The sequence below is a fragment of the Mesoplodon densirostris genome, chromosome 18, assembly GCF_025265405.1.
Source record: "Mesoplodon densirostris isolate mMesDen1 chromosome 18, mMesDen1 primary haplotype, whole genome shotgun sequence".
Taxonomy (NCBI): Eukaryota; Metazoa; Chordata; class Mammalia; order Artiodactyla; family Ziphiidae; genus Mesoplodon; species Mesoplodon densirostris.
This window is the reverse complement of record NC_082678.1, coordinates 13,306,273-13,334,122: the sequence shown is the minus strand read 5'-3', so window position 1 is coordinate 13,334,122 and position 27,850 is coordinate 13,306,273. Positions and strand designations below refer to the sequence as shown.

General features: G+C 47.5%; 2 protein-coding genes across 2 annotated transcripts in view; both read left to right on the top strand.

Annotated features, from left to right (window-relative positions):
• The first annotated feature begins 861 nt into the window (after positions 1 to 861).
• FN3K (fructosamine 3 kinase) lies at positions 862 to 11,727 on the top strand. The gene is made up of 6 exons (XM_060081234.1): positions 862 to 1,217; positions 3,422 to 3,573; positions 4,432 to 4,523; positions 4,898 to 4,980; positions 10,267 to 10,389; positions 11,294 to 11,727. Exons 1-6 carry the CDS (start codon positions 1,077 to 1,079, stop codon positions 11,630 to 11,632), a joined length of 930 nt encoding a protein of 309 aa, XP_059937217.1. The 5' UTR covers positions 862 to 1,076; the 3' UTR covers positions 11,633 to 11,727.
• A 955-nt stretch (positions 11,728 to 12,682) lies between these two features.
• TBCD (tubulin folding cofactor D) overlaps positions 12,683 to 27,850 on the top strand; it is a 177,350-nt gene continuing 162,182 nt past the window's right edge. Inside the window, exons 1-2 of the mRNA XM_060081511.1 lie at positions 12,683 to 13,014; positions 14,286 to 14,336. Of these exons, the coding sequence (XP_059937494.1) occupies positions 12,807 to 13,014; positions 14,286 to 14,336 (259 nt within the window). The 5' untranslated portion in view covers positions 12,683 to 12,806. The remainder of the gene's footprint in view (positions 13,015 to 14,285; positions 14,337 to 27,850) is intronic.

The following is a 27,850-nucleotide window of genomic DNA, read 5'->3' as shown; positions in this document are numbered from 1 at the left end:
TATCTTTACTGTCATGGATCCCTTTTTGGGATACAAGAGGAGCTTGGGCTTCACCAGACTGAGAGGGAGAGCTGGGAGGAGGGAGACTTGCTACAGATGCCAAACAGTCTCCTGCCCACCTGCTCTTGGCCGTGCATGTGTGAGGGCATGTGTGCATGCCTTTGTGCACATGGCACATGTGTGTGTTTTTTCTTAATATTTATTTATTTATTTATTTGGCTGCACTGGGTCTTAGTTGCAGCATGCAGGATCTTCATTACGGCATGTGGGATCTTTAGCTGTGGCATGCGGGATCTAGTTCCCCGACCAGGTATGGAACCTGGGCCCCCTGCATTGGGAGAGCAGAGTATTAACCACTGGACCACCAGGGAAGTCCTGGCACATCTGTGCCAGGAAGCTCCCTTCCTGGGACAGCCAGCCTCTGTAATCAAGAGTCCCACTCCGGGTGCGGTCAGCTGCCTGGTATCAGAACCCCAAGAGCAGACTCTATCTCTGATGGGCACCAGGTGCCCTGACGAGCAAGCCCAGTGCCAGCAACCGGTGTCACCAGGCAGTGCCTGGGGCCTGGCACGACGTGATCAAGACCGCCAGCCTTCTGTGGATCGTGTGAGACCTAGCAAGGCCTGTGACCTGCATCCCAGGGACGGCAATCTCCCCTGGACTGTCCTGGGTATTGCTGGGTGGGAGGGCTCTGGGCCGAGGCTCAGAGAGGGTGCAGGGAGGTCAGGCCCTACAGGGCCCTGGGCAAGTTCCAGCCGGGTCCAGGCTCACTGACTGTGGACACACGGGAGGGCACCGCCTCCACGTCTGTCCCCCTATCAGAGAGCTCCACCCTCCTCCCATAGCGCTGGGTCCGCCCGGCTTGGCCTACGGGGTGGGGGCGGCGAGCGCTTGCCCCGCCTGACTGCGGGAGGCCGGACACCCGGGCGCTGGGAGCCCTTAGGCCAAACAGACCGGGCGCCTCCTCCGCGGACAGCTGCCTCGGCAGCGGCGAGCTCGCGTCCGGCCCGCTGTCTGCGCGGTCCCAGGTCCCCCGTGTCCCCGTGTCTCCCGTCCCCCATCCCGCCGCCGGCCCCATGGAGCAGCTGCTGCGCGCGGAGCTGCGCACCACGACCCTGCGCGCCTTCGGGAGCCCCGGGGCCGGCTGCATCAGCGAGGGACGCGCCTACGACACGGATGCCGGTCCCGTGTTCATCAAGGTCAACCGCAGGACGCTGGTGCGTGCCCCCGACCCCATCCCATCCCACCCCACCCCTCCCTGCGTCCTGAGCCTGCGCCGGGAGCTGGAGGGGAGAAGGAGTTGAGGGTGGGGGAGGGCTGGAAGGAAGACGGGGAGGAGAGGAAGGTGGCGAGGGGGCTCAGGCGCTCAGGGGCTCAGGGAGAGGGAGCGCCGTGGTCTGGTCCTGGGCCAGGCCTGGCAGTCACAGCCCCGGGGTCAGCTTGCGGCCTTGCAGAGGCTCAAGTGTTTTCTGTGGGATTCCGAGGTTTTGTCTGCACCGGGATTAATTTACTTCCTTTTGCCTGGATGCACAGGAGTTTTTGGTGTCTGTTTTAATCTCTCAACCATTCAAGCATGGGGGGCAGTGAAGCTTGGGGTCCTGGGCTGCTTCTGCCACTCCCCTGGGGCTCAGCTCTGGACTCCGTTCCCCACAGCCCCTGGGTCCTCCCCGGCAGGTGGAAAGAGGCAGGAAGAACCCTTGCCCGACTCACAGGCCATGCTTGTGTTGTACCTGGTTTCCATGGCCTGCTTAAAATATTGCTGTTAAATATACATGGAAAATAGTAACACTTTACAGGTGGAGAAAACTGACCATAGTGTGTGCACCTCAGGTGCTGAGGATAGCGCTCCCTTGGCCCTGGTGGGCAGCTCCAAGGAGGCCCCTGGTGCTCTGTGGGCCAGGCCCCTTTGAGATGCGGCAGTGGGGAGGGGGTGTTGGCTGTGGGCTGGAGGAAATCCCAGAGTGACCCCTCCAGTCCCCCTGCAGCACTGCCAACGTTTAGGATGGACAGTGGGTCGGCATTGGTCCGGCATCCCTGCTCTGTTGGCACCAGGAACTGTTAAAGAATCTGGTTTCAGTACCCAAATCCCTCAAAACGATAAGGCCCACCCACTGGGAAGCGGTATTGGGTTCAGGGTTCACACTGGCCCTGGAAATTTCGCAGCTGGTTCCCGAAAGCTCTTCCAGGCTGGGATCCCATTTTTCACCCTTGAAACCTTCAGTGCTGGCACACAGGAGGTGATCAATCAATACACGAGAACAGGTGATAGGTGAGGCCCTCAGGATATAAGCCATCTGGAGCCCAGGTGTCCTCTTCCCCTGTACGTTTGGGGTCTCACCCTGGGAGCATGGCTGAGGGTCACTGGACACCCCGCTCCATGATTCTAGGTGTGGATTGGCAGTTAGGAGGACATCTTGCATGTTCTCCCCTCAGGTCCTTGAATTAAAGGACGGAATTCTTTTCCCGTGTGGAAATAGCTGCTTTGATCTTGTTCACAAAGGTTTATTCTATAAGCCAGAGGTATTCACAAACCATATGAACAAACACATTTTTAACCCAGATACAGTGTACCTAAGGTGAGAGTTCACCTAATTTAAAATTGGGATATTTGTACAAAATGTTTTAGAAGTAGGAAGCCCCCTGGGTCCCAGTGGAGGCTGTTCCGCTGCCCTGGGGAGTGGCTGTCTTCTTCTTGGGTGGGGTGCATGGCTCCTTCCCAGCCTCCAGGCCCTGGTGGGTGCTTGCCTCTGGGGACTGGCCCTGGACCCCCCAGCCCCTGCCTTCCCCCACCCCAAGTGTGTGCCCCAGTCACTTATGCCCCCCATGCTGCCCTGTGCTGCCTCTCATTTGCTGTAAGTGCTCAAGGCATCGTGGGGGCAGGTAACCTGGAAGGGGACCCAGGCCCAGCCCCATACCCTCCACTAACCTGCACTTCAAGGCACCCCACCAGCACCCCCATGGCACCCTGTGGCACCCCACAGCACCCCACTATACCCCCCAGCACCCTCATGGTCTACTACAACACCCCGTAGCACTCCCACCACCCCACAGTACCTTCATGGCACTCCCAGCACCTCCCAGCACCCCTATGGCACTCTTAGCACCCGAATGGTTCCCCAGCACCCCCAGCACCCCACCCCCCCATGGCCTGTGCTTCCTTACCTCTCAGAGCAAGCGCTTGGTGCAGACCTCAGCATCCTGTCCACCCTAAGCTCTCGGCGCAGCCCCTTCCTATCCAAAGGGGGCCACATTGCGTCCCACCCTCTGGGGGCTGATGCCTTGCTCCCCAGCCAGTTTTCAGCAACTGGAGGTCCTGGGTGCTTGCGATCCCACATGGTGGCTTCTGTGCAGGGCTGTGAGCCTCAGCCTGGCTGCATAGCCCTTGCTGGCGTTGGAGTTCACGGCCTTGTTCTGGACGCAGGCCCGGCAGATGTTTGAGGGGGAGATGGCGAGCCTGGAGGCTCTTCGGAGCACTGGCCTGGTGCGGGTGCCTCAGCCTATCAAGGTGATTGACCTGCCTGGAGGTGGGGCTGCCTTTGTGATGGAGCATCTGAAGATGAGGGGCCTGAGCAGGTAAGAGAGAGAGAGAGAGAGAGAGAGAGAGAGAGAGAGAGAGAGTGTGTGTGTGTGTGTGAGAGAGAGAGAGACAAACAGGGAGACAGAGAGAGGAAGACAGAGACAGAGAGAGAGAGAGGGAGACGAGAGAGGTGGGGAGCAGCCTCTTGCTGAGCTGCCCATATAACTCCATGCAGGGAGTAGAGGCAGGGCCAGGAGCCACACCTGCCATCCCTGATGGAGGCAGGAGCTCTGGCTTTCCACGGAGGGTCAGTCTGAGGTTAGTTTGGCTCCACAAAGTTGTGCCAGATAAGCGTGTTTGAACCATCCATTGCTTTGTGCTCAGAGGGCACCCGTGCCAGCTCAGTTTGGGCAGTGAGGTCTGATCTAGTAATTATCTGAAGTCTTTAATTGTTTTTCTAATTATTAAAGTTATGTATATTCATTGTTTAAAAAATGGTGGAAGACGCAAGCTCATGTAAAGAAAACTAAAGGCACCCGTCATCCCAGAAGCAGGGAGCAGTCACTGCTACATTTTGGTGTGTGATTATCATCCCAGTCTTTTTCTTATATGTGATTTACATTTGCTTTTACAAAAATTGGGGGCCTTTTTTTTTTTTTCCCTACTTAACATTACTTTTTCCCTTGATTTGTCCCTTAATTCCCAGTACCTCTGTGGGCTTCAACAGAAGCCTACCCCTCTTGGTGATTTCATACTATTTTGTTTTTTTGGAGGTCATTGCCTACAGTTCATTTCTTTTTAGTTTTTAAAGAACAGAGAGTAATTTTTAAGGTATTTAAAACATTTCTCAAAATGGAACATGCGAGCTGGTTGTTGTCTCTTATTTTAATTGGCTGCATTTCTTCTTTCCTCAGTCAGGCATCAAAACTTGGAGACCAGATGGCAGATTTGCACCTTTACAACCAGAAGCTCAGGGAGAAGTTGAGGGAGGAGGAGAACAGAGTGGGTATGTTCAGACTGCTATTGTGCACCCTTGACCTGGGTGCATCTACCCTGGGTTGGTGCTTAGGGGGTACATTTCAGTAATGGGTTGGGTTGCACACCACCTGCCTGTAGACTGCAGTGTGAAAAAAGAGATTGTTAAATAAGAATTTTGATGATAAGCTAGTAGAATCAGCTCATGACCCCTTTTATATCCAACTCTGCTGTCCAGTGTGCTTGAGATAGGCGTGTCCTTGCTGGTCCATGTGTGGACCAATTGCTACCATGTGTAGTATATCCTCAGCCACCCATGTTCCAGCAGTGCAGCCCAGGCCCATCCTGATGCTCTGCTGAGGTCTGACATTTAAGAGAAAGACAAACAGCACTTTCTGTTGACAGGCCAGAGGGCTGAGGGTGCCGGGCCCCAGTATGTGACCAAGTTCGGCTTCCACACGGTGACGTGCTGCGGCTTCATCCCACAGGTGAGTGCCTGGGCGAGGATGCTTCTGCTTAGTTCCTGACACCCCAGTGCTGGTCACCCCACCCCTTGTGTGTGACAGAGTGCCAGTCCACTGGGCACCAGCAAATCTGACTACCTGATTTCTGAAAGCAGAGTGTGAGTTGTGATACATGGGCTGGGGAGAGTAGATGTCGAGGTTCACTGAGCAGAGCTCAGAGGAGGTGGGGAGCTGTGGGGCAGGTAGAAGAGCATTCTGAGCAGAGGAAACAGCAGGTGCAAAGGCCATATCACAGGAGGGCATGTGCTAAGTGTGGAGGACGGAAGTGGGTGGGGGTAAGGCAGCATTAGAGGTCAGGGACTAAGTCCTGGTCACTCAGCCCGTCTCCTGGGGCCCTTAAAAATTATTAGTACTATTTTTTTTTTTTTTTTTTTTTTTTTTTTTGCTGTACGCGGGCCTCTCACTGCTGTGGCCTCTCCCGTTGCGGAGCACAGGCTCCGGACACACAGGCTCCGCGGCCATGGCTCGCGGGCCCAGCCGCTCCGCGGCATGTGGGATCCTCCGGGATCGGGGCACGAACCCGTGTCCCCTGCATCGGCAGGCGAACTCTCAACCACTGCGCCACCAGGGAAGCCCTATTAGTACTATTGAAAAAAAACTATTAGTACTATTGAGAGGTAATTCAGTGACATAAATGTCACTTTTAAAGTGTACAGTTCAGTGATTTTTAATATATTCACAGTGTTACGCAGCCATCACCACTATCTAACTCCAAAACATTTTCATCACCCCAAAGAAAAGCCACGTACCCATTAGTAGTCACTCCCCATTCCCCCGCCCTCAGTCACCGGCAGCCATGAATCTCTTTCTGTCTTTAGGATTTGCCTATTCTGGACATTTCGTATACATGGAATCATAGTGTACAATAGATACACTTTTATGTCTGCCTGGTGTGGGCAGAGGGCTATTCTTCCAAGCGGAGGTCACTAGGGGCAAGATCCTTAGGAAGCTGGAGGCAGATTTAGGGATCTTAGTCAAGGGGTAGCCCTCACATCTGGGGTCCCTAGAACAGTACCCAGTGGTTTACCAGGCTTGTTAAGACCCTATGAATCTCTGCTGAAGCCAGCTCCCCTGGGGGTTACACACCTGTCTGGAGCTAGTGACCAGTATAATAGTGTGGTCCCAGGCCAGTATGGCCAAATGTGCCTTGTTATCCTGCTTCAGATGTTGAGTTTAAGAGCTATGAGTCTACAGAGATTTGGTTGACCTCACACAGTGGCTTTTCAAGAGCTGAGGAATGAACTTGTACACAGAACCCTGATGTGTGAAGCAGGTGAGGATGGGGCTGGCCTGTTAGGGACACAGGCAGCCCCCGAGTGCCCCTTCAGAGTCCAGGATCAGTGAACCAACCTGGTTTAGCTGCAGCCCAGCCAGGAAGGGGCAGGAAACCTGGGAGGACACCTGGTCCACCCCCTTGTGCTGTGACAAGATGGTACTGGATGTAGTGTCCGATGGACATAGCACGGATGGACCAGCCTGAAGTTTCAAGAGGCTCCCTGCTCCTTGGGAGGACTGAGTGGGCCCTTAGGGGCTGTAGCCGTTCATGGGGCAACCCTGAATGGTGGCATCTAGAGAGCTGAGTCCCATTGGGGCCATTGGCTCCGTCAGAGGACTGACACAGTTTGTTTGCTGCTGTGTCCGACTCAACTCCCCAGTTGCCATCGCAACATCAGGGGGCGGGTTGCCATTGACCCGTTTTATAGATGAGGAAAATGATGTGCAGAGAAGCCAGGTGGTGCCTGAGTCATGCAGCTGGTAAGCGGAGGGGCCAGGGTTTGGCCCTGTCTGGCTTCAGAGCATAGGCCCTGACCGCCACACATCCTGACCCACCTGGTCCAGGTGAAAGCTGGGTCCTCCCACCAGCTATGCACCCAGGCAGCCCCGCCTTTGGTAGCTCAGGGGAAGGTCATGTCTTTTCATGGGTGAGGGGATCATGGCCCATTGGTTCAGGTGGAGGGCTAGCCAGTGCTGGTCTCCAGCTCCAAACACGCAGTCTGTGTCTTCATGACCTGGTCATCTAGGAGGTAGACCGAGTCTGGGACACTAGGAGCCTGGGCAGGCAGATGGGGCATGAGGGCATGCCATCCCATACGCCTCAGGCTGTTTGGGGAGGAGGCCTCCCGCCTTCTCTTGAGGTGCACCTAGCACCAAGGGGGTGAACCCAGGGCCTCAGCCACCACAACCCTCTGCACAGGGAGTCTCCATGCTGAGGATGCTGACCAGAGATGCATGCTCTCCGGAAAGTTCCTCCCTTAAGGAATTTCACAAAGTAACCCTTTGTATAAAATAAGCTTTGCATCTTTTTTTTTAAACAACTCTATTAAAGTATAATTGACATAAAATAAACGGCACCTATTTAAAATGTACAGTTTGGTAAGTTTTGACGTATGTATGTGCCTGTGAACTGCTAACCGCAGTCAGGTCAATGAGTATATCCATCACCAAAAAAGTGTCCTCCTGCCCTTTTGTAATGTTTTCCTCCTGCCCTTCCCTGCCCCTGGCAACTGCTGATCTGTTTTCTATCACCATAGATAGGTTTGCATTTTGTGTAATTTAATATAAATGGAATCATATGGTGTGTACTCCTTTTTGTCTGGCTTCTTTTACTTAGCACAAACATTTTGATATTCATCCATGTTGTTGCCTGTGTCAAAAGTCCATTCCATTGTATGATAAACCACAGTGTGTTTATCCATTCATCTGTTGATGGACATCTGAGTTGTTTCCGGGTTTTGCTTTCACAAATAAAGCCGCTATGAGCCTTCATGTGCAAGAGTTTGTGTGGACAAATGCTTCCATTTATTTTGGGTAAGTACCTAGGAGCCAATGACTAGGTCAAATGTAGGCTTATATTTAACTTTTTAAGAAACTACCAAAATATTTTCCAAAGTGGTTATACCATTTTACATTCACACCATCAGTGTATGAACGTTCCAGGTCCTTGGCATCCTCGCATACTTGGTATTTTCCTTTTTCTAAAATTGTAGCCATCCTAGTGATTGTGAGGTATCTCAGTGAGGTTCTATTTTCCCTGATGACTAAGGATGTGGAGCATCTATTCATGTGCTTATTTGCCATATAGTAGGGACATAATTGTTTAGGATTATTATATCTTCCTCATCAGTTGACTTCCTTTCCACAGTGAGATGACTTTCTTTATACTTGGTGATATTCTTTGCTCTGAAATTTACTTCCATATTAATATAGCTACTCCAGCTTTCTTTTTTTACAAAATTTTATTTATTTAATTTATTTTTATTTTTGGCTGTGTTGGCTCTTCATTGCTGTGCGCGGGCTTCTCATTGCGGTGGCTTCTATTGTTGCGGAGCACGGGCTCTAGGCGCGTGGGCTTAAGTAGTTGTGGCTCACGGGCTCTAGAGCGCAGGCTCAGTAGTTGTGGCATGCAGGCCCAGTTGCTCCGTGGCATATGGGATCTTCCCGGACCAGGGCTCGAACCTGTGTCCCCTGCATTGGCAGGCGATTCTTAACCACTGTGCCACCAGGGAAGCCCTCCAGCTTTCTTTTGACTAGTGTTAGCATGATTTATTTTTTCTATCCTTTTAACCTGTTTCTGTTTTTATATATAAAGTGCATTTCTTGTACACAGCTTATAATTTGGTTAAAAAATATAATTGGATTAAAAATAATTGCTTTATTTTTCTAACCTGTTGATCTCTTGTCATTTAACTGGGGTGTTTAGACATTTAATGTACTTATTGATATGGTTGGGTTTGGAACTGTTGTCATTTCTTTTTGATTTGTCTTATCTGTTCTCTGCTCCCCTTTTATTCTTTTTTTCTTTATTGTTGTTGTTTCTATAAATTTATTTATTTTTTGGTGCATTGGGTCTTCGTTGTTGGGTCTTCATTGCTGCGTGTGGGCATTCTCTAGTTGCTGCGAGTGGGGGCTACTCTTCATTGCGGTGCGCAGGCTTCTCATTGCAGTGGCTTCTCTTGTTGCAGAGCTTGGGCTCTAGGCGTATGGGCTTCAGTAGTTGTGGCATGTGGGCTCAGTAGTTGTGGCTCGCGGGCTCTAGAGCGCAGGCTTAGTAGTTGTGGCGCATGGGCTTAGTTGCTCCGCGGCATATGAGATCTTCCCGGACCAGGGCTCGAACCTGTGTGCCCTGCATTGGCAGGCGGATTCTTTTTTTTTTTTTTTTTTTTGCGGTACACGGGCCTCTCACTGTTGTGGCCTCTCCCATTGCGGAGCACAGGCTCCGGACACGCAGGCTTAGCGGCCATGGCTCACAGGCCCAGCCGCTCCACGGCATGTGGGATCTTCCCGGACCGGGGCACGAACCCATGTCCCCTGCATCGGCAGGCGGACTCTCAACCACTGTGCCACCAGGGAAGCCCTGGCAGGCGGATTCTTAACCACTGCACCACCAGGGAAGTCCCACCTTTTATTCTTTATGCTCTCTTTCGAATTAACTTTTAATGTACTTATTGATATGGTTAGGTTTGGAACTGTTGTCATTTCTTTTTTATTTGTCTTCTCTGTTCTTTGCTCTCCTTTTATTCTTTATCCCCCTTTCGAATTAACTTAAGTATTTTATTTGTTTTGTTTTTGTTTTTTGCGGTACGCGGGCCTCTCACTGCTGTGGCCTCTCCCGTTGCGGAGCACAGGCTCCGGACGCGCAGGCTCAGCGGCCATGGCTCATGGGCCCAGCCGCTCCGCGGCATGTGGGATCCTCCCGGACCGGGGCGCGAACCCGTGTCCCCTGCATCGGCAGGCGGACTCTCAACTTAAGTATTTTAAAAAATTTTATTTACTTATTTATTTTTGGCTGCGTTGGGTCCTCGTTGCTGTGCGCGCAGGCCTTCTCCAGCTGTGGTGAGCGGGGCCTCTGTTCGTTGAGGCGTGCAGGCCTCCCACTGCGACGGCTTCTCCTGTTGGGAAGCATGGGCTCCAGGTGTGTGGGCTTCAGTAGTTGTGGCTCGCGGTCTCTAGAGCGCAGGCTCAGCAGCTGTGGCGCATGGGCCCAGTTGCACCGCGGCACGCAGGATCCTCCCGGACCAGGGCCTGAACCCATGTCCCCTACATTGGCAGGCAGATTCCTAACCACTGCACCACCAGGGAGGTCCCTAAGTAAGTATTTTTAATGATTCCATCTTATCTCCCTTGTTGGACAGCGATAACATTTGCTGTGCTCTTTTAGTGGTTGCTTTAGGGTTTAGGCAGATGCCATGCATAACTCTGTCCTGTGACCACCAGCTGCAGCACCAGCCCCTCCTTTCCCTTGTTGCTCAGGTGAACGAGTGGCAGGATGACTGGCCAACCTTCTTCACCCGGCACCGGCTCCAAGCACAGCTGGACCTCATTGAGAAGGACTATGCTGACCGAGAGGCACGAGAACTCTGGTCACAGCTACAGGTGGGCACAGCAATTATCCTCTGGGAGAGGGGCTGTTCTCTTATGAGCCTACCACATTTGTGTGGGGCCCCCAGCTAGAACAAAGCCAGAGTGGGGACTGCTGAGCCTGGAGCAGAGCTGGTCAAGTCATGGACCCATAAGTGTCCTGACTGTTGGCTTGATGGGGAAACTGAGAAGGGGATGGGACCTGAGGGCATACTTGACCCCTGAGTGCACCTCTCACCTGCTTGGTCACCAGTTACTTAACCTCAAACTTTGCTCATGTGAAATGTAGGTGTTTGGCTTGTAAATGGTGGCATTTACTATTACTTTCTTGTCCATTCTTATGCTGTTTTTTTCACCAAGGCACAAACTTCTTACCTCTTAGAGCAGGTGTGGGGAGCAGGTGTGGGTAGCACTTTGAAACCAGAGTGATTGGTTTCAAAACGTAACTCTCAAAATGTTAAAAACAAACTCGCGCATATCAGTCTATCAGCATGCATCAAAGAAATTTTATTTAACTCACTGCTGAAGTAATCAGGCTACAAAAGAGGTGCAGATATATATGTGCTGTGAAATAAAAGAATAGCGCAGAAAGTTTGCTACGTTCCATACAAAAAGACTCCACTCAGGCTATACAGTTCATATGCTACATGACAATAAAACCATAACATCTGAGGTTCTCTACTCTACTGTATGGAGATCATTAATATTGTACTGCTTCTGGACCTAAATTAGTAGTAAATACTAAGACAAAATTACATTTCCCTGGAGTCAGAGGATCCTTATCCCTGGGCTTGGTACAAAGTGGTGGTTGGACCCTGAGCAAACACAAGGTCGTCTTTGCCTTATTTCCAAGTACTGGATGAGGAGACTGTGGCTCCCAGGCCTGTGATAACTCTGTGTACAATAATTATTTTCTTAGGTGAAGATCCCAGAATTGTTTTGTGGCCTAGAGATTGTCCCCGCCCTTCTTCATGGGGATCTCTGGTCAGGAAATGTGGCCGAGGACGACACCGGCCCCATTATTTACGACCCGGCCTCCTTCTACGGTCATTCTGAGTTTGAACTGGCGATTGCCTTGATGTTCGGGGGGTTTCCCAGGCCCTTCTTCACCGCCTACCACCAGAAGGTCCCCAAGGCTCCAGGGTTTGACAGGCGGCTGCTGCTCTATCAGCTCTTTAACTACCTGAATCACTGGAACCACTTCGGGAAGCAGTACAGGAGCCCATCCCTGGGCACCATGAGGAAGCTTCTCAAGTAGCAGCCAGCCTGTGCCCCCTGCCCAGCCGCTTGCCAAAGGACCAGGGCGGCAGCACCAGAGGCGGCTTCAGAGATGAATAAAGCCCATGGTGGTTTCAGGGATGGAACTGTGTGTGTCTTAGTTTCACCTGCGTCTCCGTCCTCCATGAAGCTGGGTTAATTTATGGGGGCCCAGACCACCTGAAAGGTCTCCGGCAGGCTCATGACCTATTCCAATCTGGGGGGAACTTGGAGTTTGGATACTTTCATGATAGTTGTACAGAAATTCACACAGATCTGGGGTTTGCTTAGGTGGAATTTGGTGTTATGGCCCCCTGTGGATTCGGGTCTCCTGTTTCTGGCTTAGGCAGAGTTGGGGACCATGAGATGGGCCCACCTCTGGAGCAGTATCTCTGGGGCTGAGCAGGGCTCCAAGTCCACCTTACTGAGGTGGACAGGTGGAAGAAAGACCTCCCCCCACCCGCCATGTGCTGCAGCCACTTCTCAGCCGCTCTCCCGCGCTCCGTTTTGCAGCTGGTGTTTTTTGCTCAATAAGAAGGGTGTGTGTATGTGGGGGGGGCGGTAGCCTTGGGTAAGGGGTGTGTCCTGGCGGGTGCCTGGAGTGGTCAGGGTGTCGGGGTGTCCAGGGGGTCGGCGTGTAGGGCTGCCACCGTGGAAGGGCGGGGCTGCCGGGCACCTCGGCCACCCTTGTGCGCGTCTTGGAAGACCTGAGCCGCGCCGTTATCACTCCTGCCGAATCACCAATTATTTCGGGGCTTTACGAGCGCCCACTCATCTGTTGTCTGGAAAGTGCCTGTCTAGCGAGCTGGAGCCACGCCCACTGCAGCCCTGCGCACCTGCAGACGGCTTAGCAGAAAGACCCCCGGGTCCTGAACTCTGCGCGCGTGCTCGGGGAAAGCTGCGCAGCCTGCTTGTGGGATCTTGTCGCCCCACCCAGCCCTCTGGCCCCGCCCCACTCGAGCTCGGCACCGCCTCCGCGCGCAGTATTTTGGCGGCCGGCGCGCTCTGTAGCGGGGCCGGCGCGCAGGGTCGGAGGTTGTGGGGCGGGGCCGGCGTCATTGCCGCCTTCTCCGTCTCAGCAGTCTTGAGCGTTCGGTGCCTCGTGTTCCACGCCCCGCGCCCCGCGCGCGTGTGGAGCCGGCTGCGAGTCTGCGGGCACCGTCCGGCCGCCGAAGATGGCCTTGAGCGAGGAGCCGGCCGTGGGCGCCGTGGAGGATCCGGTGGAGGACCGGGCGGAGGATGCGGCGGAGGACGTGGCGCTGGCCTGCGGCGCCTCTCTCGAGTCTTTCGGCGAGAGCGCGGAGACGAAGGAGCTGCTCGGCCGCCTACCGGCGGTGCTTGGAGACCGCGCGGCCCGGGAGGGCGCCCTGGAACGGTTCCGGGGTGCGCGCGGGCCGGAGGAGGGGAGGGGGGCAGCGCAGGCTGTGCAGGTCTCCTTTCTTGCGGTTCCAGACACGGGCGCGCGTGAGAGGTGGAGGGCAGTGGGCCTTCTGGCCGACCTCCGTCAGGAGGGGGCGGGTGGACCTCCCCTGGGCGGCTCGTCTCCCAGTCCGCCCTAGGACCACAGCAAAGAGCATTTCCTCCGAGACACCTGTGTGGACGGGGCAGTGGGAGCAAGAGAGGCGAGAACAGGTTGGAGCGGGCGGGGACCGGGCTGGCTGTGCGGTTGTGGGGCCCCCACCCAGAGCCTTAGCTGTAGGCAGCGCCCATGGCTCTGTCAAGACTGCAGGACAGCGCAGGATATCGGATAGGCGCACCGTAGGATGCTCAGTTATTAGTCTAGGTTCTCCAAGTTTAGACGGACCCTTGCAGTTGTCTATAACGGGTAACTGATTTCCAAATGACTCCTTAGGATCCCGTGATTAGATAACTACGTAGGGTTTTGTGATTCAGTAAAACCGCCCTCGTGGACCCTTTTAGCTAAAGAAATTTCCATATAATTTTGTGTTCATGGGTATGTAATGACAACTCTGAACTTCAGGAGGGGGGCAGTGTGGCTGGCTGAGTGGAAGGAGCACACACTTCGGCAACTCGACCCTGGGCTTGAATACCCCTCTGCCACTTGGGCTAATTGCTTGATTGTGCGGTTTCTTTGGCTGTCGGCTGCGGTTAGCACTGAAAATACCTCTGGCGTAGAACTGTCCTGAGGGTGACGTGTATATCCAGAGACCAGTGAAAGCCCACTTTCCCATTCCTAGGGACTGGTCAGATGTGGAGGTGTGTGGTGCATAAGAACTGCCATAACCCAAGTGGTCGTGGGATCTGATAGGAGCAGTTCTAGCTGCTGGTAGGAGTGGAAACCAGGCTGCCTGGGATTAAGGAGGCCGTGGTGTGAGGGCTGGGAGGGCACATGGCTTGGTGTGTGTAGCAGAGGAGAGTGAAGGGTGTGGAAGGTGTGTGTCTAATGAAGGGGAGAGCTCAGCTTGGCTGTCAGCAGGCCGTGAAGAAAGGAAGAAGCGAGGACCTGAGAGGAAGGTGTGCTGAGCAAGCAGAGAGCAGAGGCCAGGGCACAGTGGCCCTGAGGAAGTGGGTGGGTGGGGGCTCACTCCAGCTGGCCTGTGCTCTTGGGAGCTGCCCTGCAAGTCAGTGTGGGAAAACTCGAGTGTTTCCGAGGCTCATGTGCATGTTAATTCTCACATTGTTTTTCTTTTTAGTAATAATGGACAGATATCAGGAGCAGCCTCACCTGTTGGACCCACACCTAGGTAAGAATAGAGGCTGAGGATTTTGATTTTTGATCGTTCAGTTACAGATGATCGCAGAGGCCTTGGTGCATGGAGTGTGTGTGTGTGTGTGCGCGTGTGTGCATGCGCGCGCGCCTGTGCACAGCAGAGGGTATCAGGATAAAGTGCCCAGGTCTTACTCATTAGTGGGGCCTACAGTAGTAACACCTGCTCCTGGCAGTGAACTTGAGAAGGAGGAAGGTAGCGATAGTAACTTCAGTTGAAGGGCAGCATGGGATGGGGGTTAGGGTCCCGAACCCCGGGGCTAGACCGCTTAGATTTACATCCCAGCTCTGCCACTTAGCTGCTCTGTGCCTGAGTTCTCTTGCCCGTGATACGGGGTCATCAGCGCTGCTTGCCCCCAGGGCTGTGGAGATCTTAGACACATCACCAGGGAGGCCCCAAGGGTTAGCCTCAGTGTGCACACAGGTGCCTTTTAAAAAGTGGGCTGGTGCTGTGCGTGCTGGTGTTTCTTTTTTAACAGGTTTGGTAGAAGGTAAGTTTTCTGAACTCTCAGCTATCTCAGGCAGAATAAATACATTTCATGCGTGGTTGGCAGCTTGGCTGGGTGGGGATGGAAGGCATGGGTCCATCGTCTTCCCTCATCCAGTTATGCCATGTCCAAGTCTGAGTTTCTTTTTCAGGAGGCTTTTCTAGAACCTGATATTTTAGGAGGGTATGACTTGCTCAAGGCTTTTTTGTCATATGCTGGGCATTAGCTGAAGACTTGCATCCTTTGGTACGGGGAACTTTACTTCTGGTGTGTTTTAGATCGTTTCTCTGCCCTGCCTTCTTCTGGTGTGCCTGTGAATTTCCAGGAGTGATCCTCTGGGTCCCTAAGCTTTTCCCTTATAGTTCTGCTTTTGGACCTTTGTTTTGCATGTAGAAGATGTTCTTGAATTTATTATTTATTTATTTATTTATTTTTGAATTTATTTTGACAGTTGTTTTTTACTTTATAAGAGTGCTTGTCCTTGGTTTGGTATATTTCAAAGTTGTCTTACAGGCCCAGTTTTCCTCCCTGGGGAGCACACCCCCAGCTGCTGGGCCCTGTGGCCCTGTGGGGAGGGTCCTGCTGTGGGCCTCCTGGCCCAGAATTCCCTTTTGAGTCGGGCACCGAGCCTGGCTTCCAGCCCTAAGCCCTTCAGCCTACCCTCTTCAGGACACCTCTGTCCAGGATAGCTCTGTGCAATGATGGAATGTCCTAGACCTGTGCTGTCTGGTAATGTCACCACTAGCCACATGTGACTGTGGAGCACTTGAAATATGGCTCGTATGACTGAGGAACTGAATTTTATTTTATTTTTTGTTTTTTTCTTTGAATCTTAAATTTTATTTGATTTAAGTTAAAAAAACCCAAATATGGCTAGTGACTGTGGTATTCTCCATTCTCAAGAGTAAACCTTTAGGGCTTCCCTGGTGGCGCAGTGCTTAAGAATCCGCCTGCCAGTGCAGTGGACACGGGTTTGAGCCTGGGTCCGGGAAGATCCCGCATGTTGCAGAGCAGCTAAGGCTGAGTGCCACAACTACTGAGCCTGTGCTCTAGAGCCAGCGAGCCACAACTACTGAAGCCCGCACGCCTAGAGCCCGTGCTCCGCAACGAGAGAAGCCACCGCAATGAGAAGCCCACGCATTGCAACGAAGAGTAGCCCCCGCTCGCTGCAGCTAGTGAAAGCCCGTGTGCAGCAAGGAAGACCCAACGCAGCCAAAAATAAAATAAATAAATTTATTTTTTTTAAAAAAGTAAATCTTTAGTCTTCTGCCTGTATGGACACGGTGCTGTGGCCTGGAGCCTTGGACAACTCCTCCTGTTTTCAGCCCCACCTTTGTCCTACCCTGGGCTGTCCCTGGCACCTCAGGCCTCTGGCCTCCCAGCTGTGCCCCACCGCTGGGCTCTGCTTCTGTACTTCCCCTGTGCAGCTCAGTTACAACTTGGAAGTCACTGCTGAAGTCTCTTAGCTACTGTTTCTTCTGTTCTCTTTTTCCTTGTGGATTTGTTTCTCTTTGTTGATTTACTGGGGTTTGGAGGTGGGGGGTTGCTGAGGGAAGCACTGGAATCACCTGCTTTCCTGGTCTCTGTTCTTCCGTGAGGGCTGTGCTGTCTTTCCAAGTCTCTCTGAGCTGAGTTCTGGCTGTTCTCTACTGTTCCCGAGGTTCTCCTCTTTCCCCTGGGGTCAGCTTTTCTTTGTAATTTGGTCTTTTCATCTTGCTGGTTCTGTCCGTGTTTCAGACCAAATGGATGCAGACAAGGGCTCCTGTGCTTCTGTTTTGTAAGTTGGAGCATTTTCTTTTTCTTTTTTTTAGGGGGTGTTTTTTCTTTTTGAATTATTTATTTATTTTTTTATACAGCAGTTTCTTGTTAGTTATCTATTTTATACATATTAGTGTATATATGTCAATCCCAGTCCCCCAGTTCATCCCCCGCCCGCCAGTTTCCCCCCTTGGAGTCCATACGTTTGTTCTCTACATCTGTGTCTCTATTTCTGCCCTGCAAACTGGTTCATCTGTACCATTTTTCTAGGTTCCACATGTATGCATTAATATACGATATTTGTTTTTCTTTTTCTGACTTACTTCACTCTGTATGACAGTCTCTAGATCCATCCACGTCTCTACAAATGACCCAATTTCATTCCTTTTTATGGCTGAGTAATATTCCATTGTATATATGTACCACATCTTCTTTACCCATTCATCTGTTGATGGGCATTTAGGTTGCTTCCATGACCTGGCTATTGTAAATAGTGCTGCAATGAACATTGGGGTGCATGTGTCGTTTTGAATTATGGTTTTCTCTGGGTATATGCCCAGTAGTGGGATTGCTGGGTCATATGGTAATTCTATTTTTAGTTTTTTAAGGAACCTCCATACTGTTCTCCATAGTGGCTGTGTCAATTTACATTCCCACCAGCAGTGCAAGAGGGTTCCCTTTTCTCCACACCCTCTCCAGCATTTGTTGTTTGTAGATTTTCTGATGATGCCCATTCTAACTGGTGTGAGCTGATACCTCACTGTAGTTTTGATTTGCATTTCTCTAATAATTAGTGATGTTGAGTAGCTTTTCATGTGCTTCTTGGCCATCTGTATGTCTTCTTTGGAGAAATGTCTATTTAGGTCTTCTGCACTTTTTTTTTTTTTTTTTTTTTGCAGTATGCGGGCCTCTCACTGTTGTGGCCTCTCCCGTTGTGGAGCACAGGCTCCGGACGTGTAGGCTCAGCGGCCATGGCTCACGGGCCCAGCTGCTCCATGGCATGTGGGATCTTCCTGGACGGGGGCACGAACCCGTGTCCCCTGCATCGGCAGCTGGACTCTCAACCACTGCGCCACCAGGGAAACCCTTCTGCCCATTTTTTGATTGGGTTGATTTTTTAATATTGAGCTGCATGAGCTGTTTATATATTTTGGGGAGTAATCCTTTGTCCGTTGTTTCATTTGCAAATATTTTCTCCCATTCTGAGGGTTGTCTTTTCATCTTGTTTGTAGTTTCCTTTGCTTTGCAAAAGCTTTTAAGTTTCATTAAATTCCATTTGTTTATTTTTGTTTTTATTTCCATTTCTCTAGGAGGTGGATCAAAAAAGATCTTGCTGTGATTTATGTCAAAGAGTGTTCTTCCTATGTTTTCCTCTAAGAGTTTTATAATGTCCGGTCTTACATTTAGGTCTCGAATCCATTTTGAGTTTATTTTTGTGTATGGTGTTAGGGAGTGTTCTAATTTCATTCTTTTACATGTAGCTGTCCAGTTTTCCCAGCACCACTTATTGAAGAGACTGTCTTTTCTCCATTGTATATCCTTGCCTCCTTTGTCATAGATTAGTTGACCATAGGTGCGTGGGTTTATCTCTGGGCTTTCTATCCTGTTCCATTGATCTATGTTTCTGTTTTTGTGCCAGTACCATACTGTCTTGATTACTGTAGCTTTGTAGTATAGTCTGAAGTCAGGGAGTCTGATTTCTCCAGCTCCGTTTTTTTCCCTCAAGACTGCTTTGGCTATTTGGGGTCTTTTGTGTCTCCATACCAATTTTAAGATTTTTTCTTCTGGTTCTGTAAAAAAATGCCACTGGTAATTTGATAGGGATTGCATTGACTCTGTAGATTGCTTTGAGTAATATAGACATTTTCACAATATTGACTCTTCTAATCCAGGAACATGGTATATCTCTCCATCTGTGTCATCTTTGAATTTTTTCATCGGTGTCATAGTTTTCTAAGTACAGGTCTTTTACCTCCTTAGGTAGGTTTATTCCTAGGTATTTTATTTTTTTTGTTGCAGTGGTGAATGGGATTGTTTCCTTAATTTCTCTTTCTGATCTTTTGTTGTTAGTGTATAGGAATGCAAGAGATTTCTGTGCATTAATTTTGTATCCTGCAACTTTACCAAATTCATTGATTAGCCCTAATAGTTTTCTGGTGGCATCTTTAGGATTCTCTATGTATAGTATCATGTCATCTGCTAACAGTGACAGTTTTACTTCTTCTTTTCCAATTTGTATTCCTTTTATTTATTTTTCTCTCTGATTGCTGTGGCTAGGACTTCCAAAGCTATGTTGAATAATAGTGGTGAGAGTGGACATCCTTGTCTTGTTCCTGATCATAGAGGAAATGCTTTCAGTTTTTCACCATTGAGAATGATGTTGGCTGTGAGTTTGTTGTATATGGCCTTTATTATGTTGAGGTAGGTTCCCTCCGTGCCCACTTTCTGGAGAGTTTTTATCATAAATGGGTGTTGAATTTTGTCAGAAGCTTTTTCTGCATCTGTTGAGATGATCATATGGTTCTTATTCAGTTTTTTAGTATGGTGTATCACATTGATTGATTTGCGTATATTGAAGAATCCTTGCATCCCTGGGATAAATCCCACTTGATCATGGTGTATGACCCTTCTAATGTGTTGTTGGATTCTGTTTGCTGGTATTTTGTTGAGGATTTTTGCATCTATATTCGTCAGATAATTGGTCTGTAATTTTCTTTTTTTGTAGTATCTTTGTCTGGTTTTGGTATCAGGGTGATGGTGGCCTCATAGAATGAGTTTGGGAGTGTTCCTTCCTCTGCAATTTTTTGGGAGAGTTTGAGAAGGATGGGTGTTAGCTCTTCTTTAAATGTTTGATAGAATTCACCTGTGAAGCCATCTGGTCCTGGACTTTTGTTTGTTGGCAGATTTTTAATCAGTTTCAATTTCATGACTTGTGATTGGTCTGTTCATATTTTCTATTTCTTCCTGGTTTAGTCTTGGAAGGTTATACCTTTCCAAGGATTTGTCCATTTCTTCCAGGTTGTCCATTTTATTGGCATAGAGTTGCTTGTAGTAGTCTCTTATGATGCTTTGTATTTCTGTGGTGTCCATTGTAACTTCTCTTTTTTCATTTCTAATTTTATTGATTTGGGTCCTCTCCCTCTTTTTCTTGATGAGTCTGGCTAATGGTTTATCAATTTTGTTTATCTTCTCAAAGAACCAGCTTTTAGTTTTATTGGTCTTTGTTATTTTCTTTGTTTCTATTTCATTTATTTCTGCTCTGATTGTTATGATTTCTTTCCTTCTACTAACTTTGGGTTTTGTTTGTTCTTCTTTCTGTTGTTCCTTTAGGTGTAAGGTTAGATTGTTTATTTGCGATTTTTCTTGTTTCTTGAGGTAGGCTTGTGTTGCTATAAACTTCCCTCTTAGAACTGCTTTTGCTGCATCCCATAGGTTTTGGATTGTCGTGTTTTCGTTGTAATTTGTCTCTAGGTATTTTTTGATTTCCTTTTTGATTTCTTCAGTGATCTCTTGGTTATTTAGTAACGTATTGTTTAGCCTCCATGTGTTTGTGTTTTTTACGTTTTTTTTCCCTGTAATTGATTTCTAATCTCATAGCATCGTGGTCAGAAAAGATGCTTGATATAATTTCAATTTTCTTAAATTTACTGAGGCTTGATTTGTGACCCAAGATGTGATCTATCCTGGAGAATGTTCCATGTGCACTTGAGAAGAAAGTGTAATTTGCTGTTTTTGGATGGAATGTCCTATAAATATCAATTAAATCTATCTGGTCTATTGTGTCATTTAAAGCTTGTGTTTCCATATTAATTTTCTGTCTGGATGATGTGTCCTTTGGTGTAAGTGAGGTGTTAAGGTCCCCCACTGTTATTGTGTTACTGTCTATTTCCTCTTTTATAGCTGTTAGCAGTTGTAACAGCTATATGGAGAATCCTTCATATACCTGAGTATTTGTTCAGAGTTTGGTCCCTGGTGAGTGATTCTGGGCCTAAAGCGATCGCAGACCCCTCCCTGCTTTGGGCCCCACTGCACCTGCTGACTCTGAGCTCTCCTTGGCTGTGCAGGTGGGCATTTATGACATGGCCTTCTCTGCCTGCTTAATTTGGAGCTGCCTTTCTCCCAGAAGTCTTTTTTTTTTTTTTTTGATGTGGACCATTTTTAAAGTCTTTATTGAATTTGTTACAATAATGCTTCTGTTTTATGTTTTGTGTTTTTTGGCCATGAGGCATGTGGACTCCTAGCTCCCTGACCAGGGATCAAACCCACACCCCCTGCAATGGAAGGCAAAGTCGTAAACACTGGACCGCCAGGGAAGTCCCTCTCCTAGAAGTCTTTACAACCGCTTTCTCCCTATTCTTGCAGCTGGTCAGGACTTTCTGTTTTGTGCAGCTATACTTTTATTTTACTGGGTGTTAGGAGCAGTGAGCGGCAGATGTGTGTGGACTCCTGTTTTGTCCAGTTTTGTACTCTTGCAAATAGCCCAACAAACATCCTTAACACACCTCTTTCCGCAATTTCCAGATATTTTGTTAGAGTAATTTTCAGGAGGTGGAAGTGGTGGGCTTTTGATACTTCAAATTCACCTTATGTTTCCATCCACAGTATATTGAAGTGTCCTTTTCTTTACATTGTTGCCAAGACTGGATTTGAATATTTGAAATCTTTACCAACATAAAGTTATCTATTAAAGGATGAAAAGGGATCATGTGCTTTTATTTTGCATTTTGTTGTTTCCTAGTGAGGGTGAATTTTTTTTTTTAACATTTATTGTTACATTTGCACAGTATTTCTCCCTTTGTGAATTGTCCATTCATATCCATTCACTCGATGTTATTACCTTGTTCTAAACAATTTTTAAATGAATCAGTTAATTTAATCATTACAGTAACCTTGTAATACCTGTGGAAGTTCATCATCATTATTATTATTTTTTTGCACACAGTTTATTTATTTAAAAAAATTTAAAATTATTATTTATTTTTTAAATTTTCGGCTGTGTTGGGTCTTTGGTGCTGGGTGCAGGCTTTTCTCTGGTTGTGGTGAGCAGGGGCTACTCTTTATTGTGGTGTGCGGGCTTCTCATTGTGGTGGCTTCCCCTGTTGTGGAGCATGGGCTCTAGGCACACAGGCTTCCGTATCTGTGGCACGCAGGCTCAGTAGTTGTGGCTCGTGGGCTCAGTAGTAGTGGTTTGCAGGCTCTAGAACACAGGCTCAGTAGTTGTGGCCCACAGACTTAGTTGCTCCACAGCATGTGGGATCTTTCCAAAGCAGGGCTCGAACCCGTGTACCCGGCATTGGCAGGCGGATTCTTAACCGCTGCGCCACCAGGGAAGTCCTGGAAGGTCATTATTATTGACCACATTTTACAGAGAAGAAAATGCAGCAGAGTTCTGAGAGGTTAACTTACCCAAGGAGACACAGCTAGTTAGTGTTCCAGCCAAGATTTAAATGCAGACAGTCCACTCAGACCCTCAGATTGAAGATGATGAGAAATCTTCAAGTCCTCAAGGCTGTTTTAAACAAATGCTTTAAAAATCCTCTAAATTCTGGATTCTAGGATTCTTTGGGATCAGCCCTGTCTTCTTTCTTCCTGGGAAAGCTTGCAAGCCTCGTGAGTGGTAAGTGAAGGTTGGTGGGTACTAGGTGAGGGCCAGGTACAGGGAAAATGCATCTGATGTCTGAGACGTGAGCTTGCCTGAGGCTGGCAGTGCTGCAGGGGAAGGGCAGGGCGGTGGGCTCCCCAGGCCACCTTTTATGGTCGATCTTGGGTTCATGGCAGTTCGCATTAGGAATGCCCGTTGCTCAGGAGGTGAAAGGTGGTGTGACCCTTATCTCTCTAAGTCACAACCTTAGACCTGTGGCACTGCCTTTATTCTTGCCCGAAACCTGTCTTCATAGTGGATCACAAAATAGTAACACTTACTGTGAGTTGTTCAGAGTGATCTGAATGAGTTTTGAGAGTTTAATGTAAAGCGAACTGGAAAAGATTCCTTTTAGAAAAAGGAAACAATAGTCGTGGATGCTGGTCCTGGACCTACTTCACGATGTTTGCTTTTTCCTTTTAATATTACATAGTGTATTTTGTGTACTCAATTTAAAAATATATGTATATTGTCAAAACTATCAGTCTCTTCTTTTGTGTTTGGCCTTTGGTAGTTTGCTTTAGAAGTTTATTTTTCGTATTCCTATTGTGAGCCTCATTTGTTGAACGGTCCAGCAGGCTACCCCCAACCCTAGTGTGAAATGCCATTGTAAATGTGTGTTAAATACTCACATATATTGGCCTTTGTTTCTAGCCTTTCCATTCTGTTCCCTTAATCTAGCTCTATGCTCTTTTATCCTTATCATTTTGGTTTGCATTAATTGCATTGTAATTTGTTTTGTCAGAAATCGACCTTCTTACTTTTCTCACTGTTGTCTTGCCCTTTCATTAATGCAGATGCACTTCAGAATTATTTTATCACCCCCCGGAAAATTCTTTTGAAATTCTGTTAAATCCACAAATTCATGTAGGGAGATTCAACATCTTTACAAGATTGAATTTTCCTCTCTAAGAACATAATATTGTGTCTCTAAATTATTCACGTCTTTTGTGTCTCTCAGTAAAGTGTGGTAATTTTCTTTAGGTGATTCCTGGGAACATTTTTTTTAGGTTTCTTTCTAAGTATGTTTTTTATCTTTTATTGTGCTTGTGAAACTATCTGTTATGTTTTCTAACTGATTTTTGCTGGTGTACAGTGAAAATATACTTTGTATACTTATTTTGTAAATGGCAACACTGCCATGGAATATATGTATACACACGTTTTAAAAAATAACAGCTTTATTGTGATATAATTTATATACCATAGGGAATTCCCTGGCGGTCCAGTGGTTAGGACTTGATGCTTTCACTTCAGTGGGCCTGGGTTCAATCCCTGGTCAGGGAACTAAAATCCTGCAAGCTTCACGGCACAGCAAAAAATAAATAAATAAATAAATAAATTATACATACCATAGAGTTTACCCTTTTAAATGTATACTTCATTGTTTTTTAGTATATCACAGAGTTGTGCATCCATCACCACTAATTCCTGACCATTTTCATCACTCTAAAAAGAAACTCATACTCATCATCAGCGGTCACTTTCTATTCCCTCTCAGTCCAGTCCCTGGTAACGACGATCTGTCTCTGTGGATTTGTGTATTCTGTGCATTTCATATAGTGGAATCAGGCAATATATGGTCTTTTGTGACTAGTGTCTTTAACTCAGCATAATGTTTTCAAGGTTTAGTGTGTAATGGAATACTTCACTACTTTTTCAGTTTCTTTTGAGTTTTCTAAAACGGTAAATAATTATATGGTTTTTAAATAATGTTAACTTGATCTCTTTATTCATGGTATACCTTTTCATTCTTCCTTTAAAATTTTTTTTTTTTTTTTTTTGCGGTACGCGGGCCTCTCACTGTTGTGGCCTCTCCTGTTGCGGAGCACAGGCTCCGGACACGCAGGCTCAGTGGCCATGGCTCACGGGCCCAGCCGCTCTGCGGCATGTGGGATCTTCCCGGACTGGGGCACGAACCCGCGTCCCCTGCATCGGCAGGCAGACTCTCAACCACTGCGCCACCAGGGAAGCCCTAAAATTTTTTTAAGAGTTAACTTTATTGAGATATAATTTACATACAATAAAACACACCCATTTTAAGTATCCAGTTTGAGCTTTGACAGATGTATGCACCTTCCCTACTATTAAGGTGTAAAAAATTTCCAGCACCCCAAGAAGGCAGTTCATGTTGCTTTGCAGTCAAGACCCCACCCTGGCCCTGGGCAACCAGTCTTCTACTTACTCTCTGGTTTCTTCTGTTGAAATAGTATTTCTGAGACTCATCCGTGTTGTTGCATGTGTACCAGCAGTTTGTTCCTTTTCTGTTGAACCATACTTTATTCTTCCACCTGTTGATGGACTTTTGGGTTGTTTCCAGCTTTGGGCTGTTACTAGTGCTGCTATGAACATTCACAGACAATTCTTTGGGTGGATGTATGTTTTCATTTCTGTGTAAGAGTGGAATTGCTGGGCGTATAGTAAAGGTAGGTTTTATGATAAACTGCCAACATGCCATGTTTTCGTAAAGGTTGTACCATTTTACATGGCCAGCAGCAATCTGTGAGAATTCCAGTTGCCCTACATCCTCATCAGCACTTAGTATTGTCAGTCTTCCTGATTTTAGTCATTTTAGTGGGTGTGTAGTGGTACCTCATTGTAGTTTTACTCTGCATTTCCTAGGTGCAAATTGCAACCTTTTACAGTTATTAAGACTTGCAGCCCAGCATATGGGTCTGTTTTGTTCAGAATTCCATGTGTACTTGAGAAGAATGTCTTTCTGCTTTTGGTTGGCGTGCTCTATAAATGTCATTTAAATAAGGTGGTCAATAGTGTTATTTGGGTCTTTTATGTCCTTACTGATTTTCTTTTCAGTTGTTCTATCAATTCTTGGGAAAGGAGTATTGAAACCTTCAGCTCTATAGATTTGTCTCTTCCTCCTTTCAGTTCTCTCAGTTTTTGCTTTATCTTGAAGTTCTTTAATTTCATGTATGCTCTTGTAGGATGATTAAGTCTTCATGATGAATTGATCCTTATATCATTATAAAATGTCTTCTTTGGGAATTCCCTTGCTGTCCAGTGGTTAGGATTCTGCACTTCCACTGCAGGGCACCCGGGTTCAATCCCTGGTCAGGGAACTAAGATCCCGAAAACTGAGTGGCACAGCCAAAAAAAAAAAAAAAAGTTCTTTTTATCTCTGTAATAGTCCTTGTTCTGAAGTCTATTTTGTCTGATATTGATGTGGCCTCTCCAGATTCCTTATAGTTAGTGATTGCTTGGTGTATCTTTCTTCTCCCTTTTACTTTTTTTTTTTTTTTGGCTGTATGCGGGCCTCTCACTGTTGTGGCCTCTCCCGTTGCGGAGCACAGGCTCCGGACGCGCAGGCTCAGCGGCCATGGCTCACGGGCCCAGCTGCTCCGCGGCATATGGGATCCTCCGAGACGGGGGCACGAACCCGCGTCCCCTGCATCGGCCCAGGGAAGCCCTCCCTTTTACTTTTTTAAAAAAATAAATTTATTTATTTTTGGCTGCGTGGGGTCTTCGTTGCTATGCGCGGGCTTTCTCTAGTTGTGGCGAGCGGGGTCTGCTCTTTGTTGCGGTGCGTGGGCTTCTTATTGCAGTGGCTTCTCTTGTTACGGAGCACGGGCTCTAGGCGTGGAGGCTTCAGTAGCTGTGACACGTGGGCTCAGTAGTTGTGGCTCGTGGGCTCTAGAGCACAGGCTCAGTAGTTGTGGCACACGGGCTTAGTTGCTCCGCGGCATATGGATCTTCCAGGACCAGGGCTTGAACCTCTGTCCTCTGCATTGGCAGGTGGATTCTTAACCACTGCGCCACCAGGGAAGTCCATCCCTTTTACATTTAACTAGCTACATTTTTATTTTTAAATGTAGGGAAGTTGGGTCTTCCTATTTTTAAAATTCAATGTGGTAATCCTTGCTTTTTAACTGTAGTGTTTAGGTCATTTAATGTAGCTCTCAATTCTTGCTCTTTGCTTAGTTAGTATTTGTCACATCTATGTTTTGTTTCTTCTTTACTCTTTGCCTACCTTCTTTTGTATTAATTTAGCATTTTTTGGTATTTGATTTTGTTTCCACTGTCATCTCATTAGCTGTTCCTTTGTTTTATATTTTTAGTGATCGCTCTAGGATTTACAATATGTGTCCTCAATATGTATCACAGTCTACCTTCACATGATGTCACCCTGTTTCGTGTATAACGTGAGAGCCTCATAGAAGGACTCCCATCTCCCGCCAATTTGTCATACATCTTGCCTCTGTGTATGTTGTAACCTTACAGTGTATTGTTTTTACTTTAAACACAGTTGTTTTTCCAAGGAAATTTAAAAATGAGAAAAAAGTCTTGAATATTTATCCATGTTTTACTATTTCCACTTTTATTCTTTGCTTTCTGTAGATTGTAGTTTTCTGTCTGGTAGTTATTTTCTGCTTGAAGAATTTACTTTAACATTTCTTCTAGTGTAAATCTACTGTGTTGAATTCTTTCAGCTTTTGTTTGATAATTTGTTTCACTTGCATTTTTAAAAAAAAATTATGCTGTGCCAGTTCTTAGTTGTGGCATGTGGGATCTTTTTTTTTTTTTTTTTAAGTTGTGGCACATGGACTTCTTAGTTGTGGCATGCGGGGTCTTTAGTTGAGGCATGCAAACTCTTAGTTGCAGCATGTAGGATCTTGTTCCCTGACCAGGAATCAAACCTGGACCCCCTGCAATGGGAGCACGGAGTCTTACCCACTGGACCACCAGGGAAGTCCCTTCACTTGCATTTTTTTTTTCACTTGCATTTTTGAAAGATATATTGCTGGTTATAGAATTCTAGGTTGACAGTTTTTTCTTTCTGCATTTTAAACAATATGGCTTGATTGGTTCTGATTGGTTCTTTTTTTTTTCAATATTTATTTATTTGGCTGTGTCAGGTCTTAGTTGTGGCATGCGAGATCTTCGTTGCGGCATGTGAGATCTTTTGTTGCCACACATGGGCTTCTCTCTAGTTGTGGCGCATGGGATCTCTAGTTGTGGCATGCAGGCTTAGTTGCCCTGCGGCATGTGGAATCTTAGTTCCCCAACCAGGGATTGAACCTGCATCCCCTGCATTGGAAGGTAGATTGTTAACCACTGGACCACCAGGGAAGTCCCGGGAAGTCTGTCTTTATTCATCTCTATTCCTCTGTGAAGTGTGTGCTTTTTTTCTCTGGCTGCTTTTAGAATTTTCTTTTTACTGCTGGTTTTCAACAATTTGATTATGACATGCCATGGTGTGGTTTTTTTCCTTTTTATCCTGCTTTGAGTTTGCTGAAACTTTTGGATTGATAGGTTTATAGTTTTTATCAGATTTGAAAATTTTTTGCCTCTTATTTCTTGAGGTATTTCTTTTGCCTTTGCCTCCATTCTCTCCCCTTGGACTCCAGTCACACATCTGTGGATACACTTGATACTGTGGCAGTGTTGCTGAGGCTGTTTAGTTGTTTACTTCCTTTTTCCCCTTAGGGTAGAAATTTTTATTACTGTGTCTTCAAGTTCTCTGATCTTTTCTTCTGCAGAGTCTAATCTGCTATTAATCCCATTTAATTTTTCATTTCGGATCTTATTTTCCAGCTCTTGAAGTTGTTTGTTTTTTAAATATCTTCTGTTTTTTAAATATCTATCTTA